This window comes from Centruroides sculpturatus, unplaced genomic scaffold (assembly GCF_000671375.1).
Source record: "Centruroides sculpturatus isolate CEXI.00-Female unplaced genomic scaffold, Cexi_2.0 scaffold294, whole genome shotgun sequence".
In the NCBI taxonomy this organism is placed as follows: domain Eukaryota; kingdom Metazoa; phylum Arthropoda; class Arachnida; order Scorpiones; family Buthidae; genus Centruroides; species Centruroides sculpturatus.
The window spans coordinates 613,802-629,287 of NW_019384468.1; the positions used below are offsets into that span (position 1 = coordinate 613,802).

Genomic DNA, 15,486 nt, shown 5'->3' on the forward strand with positions numbered 1-15,486 from the left:
ATATAATATTTTAATAATTAAAAATTTCTGAACAGTAGATTTTTTATCTGACTATTAAGTCTAAGTAATTACTACATGATTTGGCAAGAGGAATGGTTAGATCGCCATTTCTAGTTTAAGTTAACAACTGTAAAGTAATTAATTTAAACCTGTCAATTATATTCGGGTGCCTTTAATAATGCCACGAAATGAAAAATTCTTGGTTATGTTTTCTATTCTTTAATTAAACCGTCTGTATTAATTTATACAAACAATTAAGAAAATTTAAACTTTTAATATAGAGCAGTATAGTATGCAGCTATTACGTTAATATCACAAATATATATCCTGTAGTAATGATGGATGTCGTCAGTATATCATTAAGATATCTGGAGCCAGCTGGAATTAATTTTAAAAAATTAACATAATTGCACAGAATTTCTGCGAGTTTTTCGATACTTACTACTACAGGAATCAAATATTTCATTTGATATTATTCTACTGATGCTGTCTAGAAAATGAAAATACAGTATTCACCTTAATTACAGTTAAGTTTTTAATAAAATATCTTTAAATAAAATATACAAACCGCACAATGCTCCTGACGAAGAACAACCTGATAGACATTTGGAGCATCTGTTTCCTTCCTCGTATGGCTTTCCTTTCCAATTTCCTCTAACAAAGTAAAAACTCTGACATAAAATAGAACGTTATTGCTTAAATTGTTTAATTATAACTTTAATTTTTAAACGAATTCAAATTTTTTAACTTCTTTGAATTATTTTTTAAGGCTGATTGTAACCTCTTCGGCACGCGATCTCCAGCAGATAAAGATAAAAATGTAATGTTTTTTCTATTGGAAATCTTTTACCAAAAATTCTGGAAAACGTAAGCAGTTAGAGCAAACAGTTTCTTGCGTTAGAATCTTATTTAATTCTACTGATATACGGTTCAGAATTTTGAAAATCGAATTCGTTAGTTTTCTATGAATTTTTAAGTACCCCTATTAAACTCTGTTTACAGAGAAATTTAGCTATCCAGATGCGATTACATATGGTATGGTGACATTTCAGAACATGAGGAAGACATCAACATAAGAAACATTAGTAATAAAACTAACCACTGTGGCACTTTTGGCACTGCAAGCAATAAACATTTTATTTGTATAAGATCCTAATGCCATCGCCAAATATTTATCTTTTGTTGCTTGCAACGCCAAAAGTTTCACAGTGGAGAGTTACAGTACTAATTTGTTTTGATAGAGATGGCTCCTGTGTACCAGAAATATCACAGTAAAAGACATTTTTCGGCCCAATCTTTAGCCAATTTAGCAAGTTTTTTACTTCATTTCAGCAACATTTGTTTCATAATCATTTACAGTAGACTCCCTATATAACGGGTTCATAAAATACGGATTCGTATATAACGGCGAAAAAATTGCGATCGTATTCGTATAAACACACTAAAAGAGACTGGTATGATACGGTAAAACGTCATCGCCGACTCGTGTCGCGACAGGATTGAATCTAGACCAATAGCGGATATTGCACAAACCGTTGAGTTTAAACGAGCAGCGGACCTACTAAAACCATTTATTATTTAACGGCCATAAAAATTATATTTATATTAATGATGTCTCCAAAGTTCAGCAAATTTTTCGCAGAAAGATAATTTATCAGGAAACACGCGCCCGCTGTTCGATGCGCAGCTCCACGACGAAAACAAACTTACGCAATGGCGTCTTCGAACGGTGCACACTCGGTAAGTAATCCTACAGTTATTTGTTTATAGCATAGTTTATATGAATTATTCCCAAAAAATTATACGTATTTTGGAAATGTTGAGTCGAATTAATCTAGAATCGATTAATTTTATGGAGGAAAACCTTTCAAACATCCGTAGTCCGTAAACTGCATACGTGCCGGGCTGTGATTGGCTCATGTATTTAAGGACTCGTACAACATGACTTTCATAAAACACGGAACGTATCTACCGTGTTATAGGGAGTCTACTGTAATTACAATAGAACAAAGTTAGTTGCATTTGTACTGCTAAATATTTCTATAGATAGCATTGAATATGGGTACGTTTATTAATATCCCTCGATAAACTATTACTGAGAAATTTTAAACCTAGATTTAATTTAATAGTTATAACACTAATATTAAAGGAAAGGAAATCGCAATACATAGTCATACATGAAATTTCATTATGAAATAATTGAAAAATATAATAAGAAATGAATATTTTTATGTAATTTCAAGATTTTTTAACATAAAATTAGCAGACTTACTTAGGATAGTAATTACAAACAATCATCGTGCTGTTTTTAGAATCAATGCAATCAGCTGTTGAACATCCTACGGCAAATATTGTAGCCCATATCATCTGTATAGAAATAATTTTATGCATTGATGTTAAATTAAACTTTATAAAAATGAATATTTATGTAGGATGTTTATTTCTTACTGTTTTATAGTGTAAACACGGTATATTTCGACAAACATTATATTCATAACTATATCCTCTTACTTCATCATACCAATCACTTAAAGCTTCTTTATATCCTTCGAGGCCATTATATATATTCTGACTTATCATTGGTAGACATTTTCTGGGACCTTGCATTAAAAGACATTTATCGGCCCAATCTTTAGCCAGTTTGGCAAGTTCTTCACTCCATTTCTGCAAAAATTGTTTTATAATCATTTAATACAATACATTTATTATACGTTCGATTTTATGATGTAGATTGCAGAAAAACCGTCTTTATGCAGAACTCTATAAGTAAGCAAACGTAATTTTATAGTGAAATTTAACTTTGGTCTGATGTTTCCCCTGTTAATCGGTCGCATCACTTAATTTGTGTGGAAATATGTCGAAATATGATATGACGTATGGTAACACCATTAGCTCTGACACTAGAAATTCGTGATTATTTCCCAGAAATTTAGTCACCACAGCTTGATTTAATTATGGTAGACAAGAAAGATCAGCAAAATCTCTCTGTCCGATAAGTCAGGAACCTGATACTAATTAGGATAGATGTTATTCACGTCCTAACTTGAGATTTGCAGTTGAACTTAAATATAGGATAGATGTTATTCACGTCCTAACTTGAGATTTGCAGTTGAACTTAAATATAGTATAGATGTTATTCACGTCCTAACTTGAGATTTGCAGTTGAACTTAAATATAGTATAGATGTTATTCACGTCCTAACTTGAGATTTGCAGTTGAACTTAAATATAGTATAGATGTTATTCACGTCCTAACTTGAGATTTGCAGTTGAACTTAAATATAGTATAGATGTTATTCACGTCCTAACTTGAGATTTGCAGTTGAACTTAAATATAGTATAGATGTTATTCACGTCCTAACTTGAGATTTGCAGTTGAACTTAAATATAGTATAGATGTTATTCACGTCCTAACTTGAGATTTGCAGTTGAACTTAAATATAGTATAGATGTTATTCACGTCCTAACTTGAGATTTGCAGTTGAACTTAAATATAGTATAGATGTTATTCACGTCCTAACTTGAGATTTGCAGTTGAACTTAAATATAGTATAGATGTTATTCACGTCCTAACTTGAGATTTGCAGTTGAACTTAAATATAGTATAGATGTTATTCACGTCCTAACTTGAGATTTGCAGTTGAACTTAAATATAGTATAGATGTTATTCACGTCCTAACTTGAGATTTGCAGTTGAACTTAAATATAGTATAGATGTTATTCACGTCCTAACTTGAGATTTGCAGTTGAACTTAAATATAGTATAGATGTTATTCACGTCCTAACTTGAGATTTGCAGTTGAACTTAAATATAGTATAGATGTTATTCACGTCCTAACTTGAGATTTGCAGTTGAACTTAAATATAGTATAGATGTTATTCACGTCCTAACTTGAGATTTGCAGTTGAACTTAAATATAGTATAGATGTTATTCACGTCCTAACTTGAGATTTGCAGTTGAACTTAAATATAGTATAGATGTTATTCACGTCCTAACTTGAGATTTGCAGTTGAACTTAAATATAGTATAGATGTTATTCACGTCCTAACTTGAGATTTGCAGTTGAACTTAAATATAGTATAGATGTTATTCACGTCCTAACTTGAGATTTGCAGTTGAACTTAAATATAGTATAGATGTTATTCACGTCCTAACTTGAGATTTGCAGTTGAACTTAAATATAGTATAGATGTTATTCACGTCCTAACTTGAGATTTGCAGTTGAACTTAAATATAGTATAGATGTTATTCACGTCCTAACTTGAGATTTGCAGTTGAACTTAAATATAGTATAGATGTTATTCACGTCCTAACTTGAGATTTGCAGTTGAACTTAAATATAGTATAGATGTTATTCACGTCCTAACTTGAGATTTGCAGTTGAACTTAAATATAGTATAGATGTTATTCACGTCCTAACTTGAGATTTGCAGTTGAACTTAAATATAGTATAGATGTTATTCACGTCCTAACTTGAGATTTGCAGTTGAACTTAAATATAGTATAGATGTTATTCACGTCCTAACTTGAGATTTGCAGTTGAACTTAAATATAGTATAGATGTTATTCACGTCCTAACTTGAGATTTGCAGTTGAACTTAAATATAGTATAGATGTTATTCACGTCCTAACTTGAGATTTGCAGTTGAACTTAAATATAGTATAGATGTTATTCACGTCCTAACTTGAGATTTGCAGTTGAACTTAAATATAGTATAGATGTTATTCACGTCCTAACTTGAGATTTGCAGTTGAACTTAAATATAGTATAGATGTTATTCACGTCCTAACTTGAGATTTGCAGTTGAACTTAAATATAGTATAGATGTTATTCACGTCCTAACTTGAGATTTGCAGTTGAACTTAAATATAGTATAGATGTTATTCACGTCCTAACTTGAGATTTGCAGTTGAACTTAAATATAGTATAGATGTTATTCACGTCCTAACTTGAGATTTGCAGTTGAACTTAAATATAGTATAGATGTTATTCACGTCCTAACTTGAGATTTGCAGTTGAACTTAAATATAGTATAGATGTTATTCACGTCCTAACTTGAGATTTGCAGTTGAACTTAAATATAGTATAGATGTTATTCACGTCCTAACTTGAGATTTGCAGTTGAACTTAAATATAGTATAGATGTTATTCACGTCCTAACTTGAGATTTGCAGTTGAACTTAAATATAGTATAGATGTTATTCACGTCCTAACTTGAGATTTGCAGTTGAACTTAAATATAGTATAGATGTTATTCACGTCCTAACTTGAGATTTGCAGTTGAACTTAAATATAGTATAGATGTTATTCACGTCCTAACTTGAGATTTGCAGTTGAACTTAAATATAGTATAGATGTTATTCACGTCCTAACTTGAGATTTGCAGTTGAACTTAAATATAGTATAGATGTTATTCACGTCCTAACTTGAGATTTGCAGTTGAACTTAAATATAGTATAGATGTTATTCACGTCCTAACTTGAGATTTGCAGTTGAACTTAAATATAGTATAGATGTTATTCACGTCCTAACTTGAGATTTGCAGTTGAACTTAAATATAGTATAGATGTTATTCACGTCCTAACTTGAGATTTGCAGTTGAACTTAAATATAGTATAGATGTTATTCACGTCCTAACTTGAGATTTGCAGTTGAACTTAAATATAGTATAGATGTTATTCACGTCCTAACTTGAGATTTGCAGTTGAACTTAAATATAGTATAGATGTTATTCACGTCCTAACTTGAGATTTGCAGTTGAACTTAAATATAGTATAGATGTTATTCACGTCCTAACTTGAGATTTGCAGTTGAACTTAAATATAGTATAGATGTTATTCACGTCCTAACTTGAGATTTGCAGTTGAACTTAAATATAGTATAGATGTTATTCACGTCCTAACTTGAGATTTGCAGTTGAACTTAAATATAGTATAGATGTTATTCACGTCCTAACTTGAGATTTGCAGTTGAACTTAAATATAGTATAGATGTTATTCACGTCCTAACTTGAGATTTGCAGTTGAACTTAAATATAGTATAGATGTTATTCACGTCCTAACTTGAGATTTGCAGTTGAACTTAAATATAGTATAGATGTTATTCACGTCCTAACTTGAGATTTGCAGTTGAACTTAAATATAGTATAGATGTTATTCACGTCCTAACTTGAGATTTGCAGTTGAACTTAAATATAGTATAGATGTTATTCACGTCCTAACTTGAGATTTGCAGTTGAACTTAAATATAGTATAGATGTTATTCACGTCCTAACTTGAGATTTGCAGTTGAACTTAAATATAGTATAGATGTTATTCACGTCCTAACTTGAGATTTGCAGTTGAACTTAAATATAGTATAGATGTTATTCACGTCCTAACTTGAGATTTGCAGTTGAACTTAAATATAGTATAGATGTTATTCACGTCCTAACTTGAGATTTGCAGTTGAACTTAAATATAGTATAGATGTTATTCACGTCCTAACTTGAGATTTGCAGTTGAACTTAAATATAGTATAGATGTTATTCACGTCCTAACTTGAGATTTGCAGTTGAACTTAAATATAGTATAGATGTTATTCACGTCCTAACTTGAGATTTGCAGTTGAACTTAAATATAGTATAGATGTTATTCACGTCCTAACTTGAGATTTGCAGTTGAACTTAAATATAGTATAGATGTTATTCACGTCCTAACTTGAGATTTGCAGTTGAACTTAAATATAGTATAGATGTTATTCACGTCCTAACTTGAGATTTGCAGTTGAACTTAAATATAGTATAGATGTTATTCACGTCCTAACTTGAGATTTGCAGTTGAACTTAAATATAGTATAGATGTTATTCACGTCCTAACTTGAGATTTGCAGTTGAACTTAAATATAGTATAGATGTTATTCACGTCCTAACTTGAGATTTGCAGTTGAACTTAAATATAGTATAGATGTTATTCACGTCCTAACTTGAGATTTGCAGTTGAACTTAAATATAGTATAGATGTTATTCACGTCCTAACTTGAGATTTGCAGTTGAACTTAAATATAGTATAGATGTTATTCACGTCCTAACTTGAGATTTGCAGTTGAACTTAAATATAGTATAGATGTTATTCACGTCCTAACTTGAGATTTGCAGTTGAACTTAAATATAGTATAGATGTTATTCACGTCCTAACTTGAGATTTGCAGTTGAACTTAAATATAGTATAGATGTTATTCACGTCCTAACTTGAGATTTGCAGTTGAACTTAAATATAGTATAGATGTTATTCACGTCCTAACTTGAGATTTGCAGTTGAACTTAAATATAGTATAGATGTTATTCACGTCCTAACTTGAGATTTGCAGTTGAACTTAAATATAGTATAGATGTTATTCACGTCCTAACTTGAGATTTGCAGTTGAACTTAAATATAGTATAGATGTTATTCACGTCCTAACTTGAGATTTGCAGTTGAACTTAAATATAGTATAGATGTTATTCACGTCCTAACTTGAGATTTGCAGTTGAACTTAAATATAGTATAGATGTTATTCACGTCCTAACTTGAGATTTGCAGTTGAACTTAAATATAGTATAGATGTTATTCACGTCCTAACTTGAGATTTGCAGTTGAACTTAAATATAGTATAGATGTTATTCACGTCCTAACTTGAGATTTGCAGTTGAACTTAAATATAGTATAGATGTTATTCACGTCCTAACTTGAGATTTGCAGTTGAACTTAAATATAGTATAGATGTTATTCACGTCCTAACTTGAGATTTGCAGTTGAACTTAAATATAGTATAGATGTTATTCACGTCCTAACTTGAGATTTGCAGTTGAACTTAAATATAGTATAGATGTTATTCACGTCCTAACTTGAGATTTGCAGTTGAACTTAAATATAGTATAGATGTTATTCACGTCCTAACTTGAGATTTGCAGTTGAACTTAAATATAGTATAGATGTTATTCACGTCCTAACTTGAGATTTGCAGTTGAACTTAAATATAGTATAGATGTTATTCACGTCCTAACTTGAGATTTGCAGTTGAACTTAAATATAGTATAGATGTTATTCACGTCCTAACTTGAGATTTGCAGTTGAACTTAAATATAGTATAGATGTTATTCACGTCCTAACTTGAGATTTGCAGTTGAACTTAAATATAGTATAGATGTTATTCACGTCCTAACTTGAGATTTGCAGTTGAACTTAAATATAGTATAGATGTTATTCACGTCCTAACTTGAGATTTGCAGTTGAACTTAAATATAGTATAGATGTTATTCACGTCCTAACTTGAGATTTGCAGTTGAACTTAAATATAGTATAGATGTTATTCACGTCCTAACTTGAGATTTGCAGTTGAACTTAAATATAGTATAGATGTTATTCACGTCCTAACTTGAGATTTGCAGTTGAACTTAAATATAGTATAGATGTTATTCACGTCCTAACTTGAGATTTGCAGTTGAACTTAAATATAGTATAGATGTTATTCACGTCCTAACTTGAGATTTGCAGTTGAACTTAAATATAGTATAGATGTTATTCACGTCCTAACTTGAGATTTGCAGTTGAACTTAAATATAGTATAGATGTTATTCACGTCCTAACTTGAGATTTGCAGTTGAACTTAAATATAGTATAGATGTTATTCACGTCCTAACTTGAGATTTGCAGTTGAACTTAAATATAGTATAGATGTTATTCACGTCCTAACTTGAGATTTGCAGTTGAACTTAAATATAGTATAGATGTTATTCACGTCCTAACTTGAGATTTGCAGTTGAACTTAAATATAGTATAGATGTTATTCACGTCCTAACTTGAGATTTGCAGTTGAACTTAAATATAGTATAGATGTTATTCACGTCCTAACTTGAGATTTGCAGTTGAACTTAAATATAGTATAGATGTTATTCACGTCCTAACTTGAGATTTGCAGTTGAACTTAAATATAGTATAGATGTTATTCACGTCCTAACTTGAGATTTGCAGTTGAACTTAAATATAGTATAGATGTTATTCACGTCCTAACTTGAGATTTGCAGTTGAACTTAAATATAGTATAGATGTTATTCACGTCCTAACTTGAGATTTGCAGTTGAACTTAAATATAGTATAGATGTTATTCACGTCCTAACTTGAGATTTGCAGTTGAACTTAAATATAGTATAGATGTTATTCACGTCCTAACTTGAGATTTGCAGTTGAACTTAAATATAGTATAGATGTTATTCACGTCCTAACTTGAGATTTGCAGTTGAACTTAAATATAGTATAGATGTTATTCACGTCCTAACTTGAGATTTGCAGTTGAACTTAAATATAGTATAGATGTTATTCACGTCCTAACTTGAGATTTGCAGTTGAACTTAAATATAGTATAGATGTTATTCACGTCCTAACNAAATTTAAGGATTTACCAAAAGGTTGTGTGGTTATTATTAGGGTGTGATTGATATATAATATTAATTACAAGATTAGGGAAAGTCCCGCATATTCTTAATTGGTTTAATTAAAAAATCTGGAGATTTATAATGATATTTTGTGGGCAAACTATTAATTTTATAAATGACTCATAATTGAATCAGACCTGTGAATCATACACAATGGAAATCCCTACAGCAAGAAGGAGTTAAACGAAAATTAAAAAAGAATATTTATCTATGATTTATTACATTGATACCGATTTCAAGGGTACAAGTAGCAGGATGCGTATAGAATGCCGCAGCAAGTTCAAATTAGAAGTTTTCAACAGATGAGTGTGAACGTGTTTATAATCGTTAATTTCACTGTGAAATGCTGTAGTTACTTTAAGTACACTGTACAGAATGCCTCAAAAGCAACAACGAAGTGCATATTAATCCAGTTTGAACGAGGCCACGTGAGGATAGATTTTTATTTCGTGAGAGCGTGGAAGGAATGGGTAGAGACGTCCCCACCGTGTTCAACCGTTGTCAGCAATGGTGTAGAAGATACTTCTACCAGAAACCGGGCTTCCTGGATATTGGAGGGAGAAAAGTTTGAGACATACGCAAGCTGCCACCGAGGAAATTCGGCCAGCAGTGACACCGGGTGCCACTGCTGCACGAGAACTGTTCAAAACAGTCTACTGAAGAGTGACCGTTGTTCAATACGTCTTATGATTTGTTTACCGCTCACTATCAGTGGTGCATCATCATCTTATGGGCAAAAAGTACAATTGCTTGGGGCTTCACCAACAGTGGATCCCGAGCCAATCTTTTATGAGAAAATATTTCTCCAAAAAATTTTTCCAAAGAAAAATGCATGATGTCAAGACTGTACAGTACATGGGGCCCCTAATCCAAATTCTCATGGGCTCCATGCAACTGTAATGTAAAGTATTATTAATATTTTCATTCTAGAAATTCCGTGTACGCCATCACGGCTTATACAAAAGAAAATAGTGTAGATTTTTCTTATACAATATTTTAATTTTTGTTTATTGTATTTTTGTATGCTGTCTNTGAACTTAAATATAGGATAGATGTTATTCACGTCCTAACTTGAGATTTGCAGTTGAACTTAAGTATAGGAGTTTTACTCCTACCTTACACGCAGGGTCGACGATATAAGTGAGAACGACGGAGTTAACACAACGTAGACACCTACTCACATTGTGTTCAAATTAATTAATGAACCTGCTTAAGCATTCTAATTGTTCTCTATCCTGCATTTGCTTCATAATGTTTTTAATAATTTATACACAGTTACATCTCATACTATAAAATATAATCTTATAACGTCAGTTATACCTAATTAACATATTGTGTGCAATTTATGCACAACACTGTATTGTCTTCAATATATATTGCAGACAATACAATGCAACCACATACACAGAAAAGAATATCGTGCAAATCAATGTGTTAATTACATGTGCAAATAAGTTTAATAATAATATTTCAGTGTCTGAAATTGTATCAAAACTAGTATTCGTTATCATATATTCTTTATATTACTGTCAGCCATTATTCTAACATAAAAAAAATTAATAAAATAAACGTAAAATTTACGAAGCTTTGTGTTTCTGTACTAACGATTTATGCTTTGTACTCTAGTATAACTTACAGAACAGTTTAATTCTGTTCTATAAGATGTATTATTGTGCACGTGATATTATTTGATGCAGGAATTCAATATACACAGATATGTAAAACAGTAAAGACGTAGAGGTAAAAAGAATTAACTTACCAGTTCATACATATCAGCTGCGGGAGGAATGGTCTTACTTCTGTATTCATTATGCAACTGCAAGATTTCATTTTCTTGTTGTTTAGTAAATCCACTATATTCTATCTTATCTTGCCTTTTTGATATGTCTCTATACATTGTTTTCTGTATATTATTATATTTTAAATTTTCAATTAAATTGTCATCACTCCAAACAATGCAGAATATTTTGGCCACGAATATAAAGATTAAATTCCAACAACAAGAGATCCTTTTTGTTTTTCCCATTAATAAATAAGTGAAACTTCTAGCAACAAGTTTTTTAAGTGATTAATAATCTTACAATAAAAAAAAGAAAAATCGAAATACAGTAGATGTTACTTTTCGGTTTAAAATGTATCGAACAATTCGGAAATTTGAAAATTTGAAAATATTTTAAAGTTCGATGTGTATTAGATGTAGTTTCGCTTTATATTTATATTACATTTTAAATGTGTAGGTCACATTTTACACATTATTAATAATTTATGAACATACTGAAAAAATTCATATTGATGTAAATATGTAATATAGTAATTATATCTTAATATATTTTTTATCATCATAGTGAAGTATATTTTTGGGGGGAATTTTTTAAAATAAATGTTATAAGTTGATACGTATTTTTATCAAATGCCTAGAATATGTTTTACAGAATAGACACAACGAATAGAAAATAGATAAAACCACTGAACGTTGGTGTTCGTGGTTTCGCACCTTGCAGACATGGAGTTTTCCGGGTTTTCTTCATGTAACTTGTAACACGTAAATAGGAGCCATTTTCCACCTTATCAAATCGCCCACGTGTCGCGTTGCTTTATGAAAAAGTAATAATAATAATAATTGTGGTAAAAAAATGCCCACACAGAAAAATTTTCTTATTCACAGTATATTATAAAGTAATAACAAGCAATTATTTATTTGTCCTCATCATAATGCCGAGCTGCAATTTTTAATCATATTTTTAATTTATTTCATTTAAAATATATGCTCTCCACCTTAAACTAGTAGCGTATTGCCCCTGTACATTATAATTTTCTTTCAACTACAGAGTCATGCTGGTTATCTAACTTATTCCTTTCAGGGATGAGGTTTTGAATTGAAATAATGTGACTTTCGGTTTGTGCAGAAGATTCTATATAGTTAATCGGGGCTTTCCGCCTCTTCGGTTTCCACATCTGGTTTCAACTTTCATCCACATAACTGCATTCTCGGAATTAAGGAATGATAGACAGACAGACAACAGTGGGAATTTATAGATCGGTGTTAGATGAAAGTGGAGACTAATCATAGAAGTAGGAGTCCCCGATTAACTATATATCAACTTCCGGTCTAAACCGGAAGTCATATAACTTTTTAAGTTAAAAGCTGATTATAAATTGCAGCTCCGCATTGTGGCGATGTCACAATAATATACCAATAGGTTAGAAAAAAAGCACAAAAGTCATGATTACTTATGAAAATTTTTATATGTAGTATATATATTATTTATTATAAAATAGCAAAAAGCTTAATTTTGATGCTAAAGATGGGTTTTATAACAAATTATAAATGCTAATAACGAGTAAAATCTTCATTAAGCTCGACCACACTCGAGATATGACGCACGACTTCACTTTATCTCTCCACCCCGTCGACCTTCAGCTACTAAAATTTAATAGAATAAATCACCATAATAAACAAACCACCACGCATAATTTCAGAAATTTTTGACAAAAAGTACGGGAGTTATTAAGATTCAAAGACGGTGAACAAAATCGTGCTCTCCACACACTAACATCCATACATACAAAAAATTCCTAGATATTTTTTGCATTTCACGACGTTTCAAAGTTTAAAAACGTAAAAAGCTTGGGGGTCATTTTCTGATCGATCGCCTCATGCCCCCTGTTATACATAACATAGCCGGGAAAGTAAAAAATGCATGTATAATTTATATTTTAGATGTTAACATTGTTTAATGCTTACGTAAGACAGGTTTACACGGAAAGATCAAGTAAAAGACAAGGACATTTATTTGTTAGGATGTTATCTGTAAATTGATGTCATTATATTATATGTTTTCCTGTCACGATTTCCTTTTTTTAAAATTATATTCTTATCGATAAATGTGTTCAGTATCATTACTTTCAATCAGAAAAGTAATTAATCTTTATAAATGTTAACAAGTTTTTACAATAAGATTATATATTGAACCTATATTAATCTGTATAAAGTGTTTTTTAAATTAAATATAATATTAAAATTATATCCCGATAGTTTTTCTTCATATTTTGAATTAAAATTCTAAAAGTTCGATTTTACTTAAGGTATAGTTCGATCAATGGTCCTTAATAATAGTCAATGCATATTGAATCGCTTCTACAAATATACGTAAAATAGTGTTTAAATAATAAAATATATTTTAAAATAATTTTATAAAATTAGCAGTTCAACATTTAATTATAAAACATGTCAAAAGTATTGTGTCACAATTAATTACTTCACGTAGTATGGATAATGTCATCAAGGTCAACTTCATTCATACATTTCTCATTCAAAGGGTGACATAATATATATAAACTACGTTATAACTTAAGATTTAAAATGTATTTATTAATAATAAATTATAAAATACATAATTAATTTTATTAAATACAGGAATGAATCATCGAGGAGGGTTTGAGAGACACTCTCTTCTACATCCAACACTAAAACCATTGTTATAGTTCAAGTATAGATATATACTTGCATTTTTTAGTCACTAAGTGGGCATTATTTTTCATACATATGTTCGACCGGCCCTACAATAAAGGTGAGGAGTGCCCCAAGTATCGGAGACATACTACCTTGAAAATATGGTCTGAATTTGATTCTAGAACAGTACGCTGACTTTTTAACCGTCTCGGCCAAGATTGTTATCATTTATAGCAAGATTGTAACGGTTGAGTCATCACAGAACTCTGTTAATGACTCAATTGTTAATGATTCAATTGATCTCATTTTCATTTAATTTCTTTTAAATAAATTAAACGAGATAGTATGAAGGACAGTTCGAATATGTGAGCACAACTTTTAAAATATATTTCATCTGGATTGTAGAAGACCCCTCCATACAACTTTCGATTTATCAACCCATTTTTTATAACTGTTATAAAATTTCTATTTTTATCGTATGGAATGCCGCATATAATATGCTGTAGGTTTAGTTTACGGTTAAAAACTATTAATTATAAGAACGTTATTTCAACTTGAGACATTGCTCTTATGGAATTAGAACGGCTCTTTTTACGACGGGTTTTCAGAAAGATTTAAATCTTATAAAAGCCAGCATAATTTAGTTTGAATTCTAAGATAAAAATCGAAATTTTACATTAAAAAAAATCAGAATATAGTATTTATAATTATAATTATGTTTGTAAGTGACGAGGGATCAGAACGTGGAATTACCTTTCATCCGGTTGCAGTTACTCACTTGTTGAGCAATGCCACAAACCACAAATAAAACGATCGTTTTATAAGAACTTTTTGCATGATTTATCTCATTCCAGTCTTTCATTTTCGATCAATGCAAAGGAAATTTTGCTCCGGAAACATGTTTCTAAAATTAATCCCATTTTTCTACTTTTCAATTTTAATGGCACTCGTAAGAAATTGTGTAACTGAAGATATATTTTCTGAGAATCGAACTGAAATTTCAAAAACTGATCAAATTATCCGGGTAATAGATAAAATAGAAAATAGTTTCGAAAATTTAGCAAAATATATCTCTCAATTCAGTCTCCATTACATGTTGGAGATATCTGAAAAAATAAATGTGTCTTCCTCCTGTATGAAAACTGGTATGAGATTCTTAGCAGATTTAAGGCAATTTCGGGGGTGGACTTTTGGTTGTAAGTATTTTTTTTTTTAATAAAATTCTATAGTAAATTAATTGATAATATAAATCTTAAATGTCTTTACATTGATATTTGTAATGAAGGAAATTTTAGAGTTGATGTATCGAGTTCTTTCTTCCTTTATAAAATTAAAGGCAAATCAGTAAATCTACTATGATAAATTAAAAAATTAGAGCGTTTATTTATTAATATAATTCCAATAAAAGTATATCGATTTTAATTATAATTATTTATAAACTTTTTAAAAAATAAAATTGATTTAAATTAGTGATGTAACGAATATTCGGTTACTATTCGGTATTCGGCCTATTCGGCCTATTTTTCGCTATTCGGCCGAATACCGAATATTTAATCACTATTCGGCCGAATACCGAATAC

At 30.4% G+C, this 15,486-nt stretch overlaps 1 protein-coding gene across 2 annotated transcripts; it reads right to left on the reverse strand.

Moving 5' to 3' along the window:
• Positions 1-107: 107 nt before the first annotated feature.
• Positions 108-11,590, reverse strand: LOC111621090 (GLIPR1-like protein 1). Of its 2 annotated transcripts, none has more exons than XM_023363151.1 (6): positions 11,213-11,590; positions 2,449-2,664; positions 2,273-2,367; positions 574-671; positions 443-490; positions 108-378 (listed from the first exon to the last, which is right to left on the reverse strand). In XM_023363151.1, exons 1-6 carry the CDS (start codon positions 11,477-11,479, stop codon positions 302-304), a joined length of 801 nt encoding a protein of 266 aa, XP_023218919.1. In that variant the 5' UTR covers positions 11,480-11,590; the 3' UTR covers positions 108-301. The 2 variants fall into 2 exon arrangements, with proteins under 2 accessions (XP_023218919.1, XP_023218920.1); XM_023363152.1 differs by having other exon boundaries at positions 110-378; positions 569-654.
• Between the last annotated feature and the right edge of the window lie 3,896 nt (positions 11,591-15,486).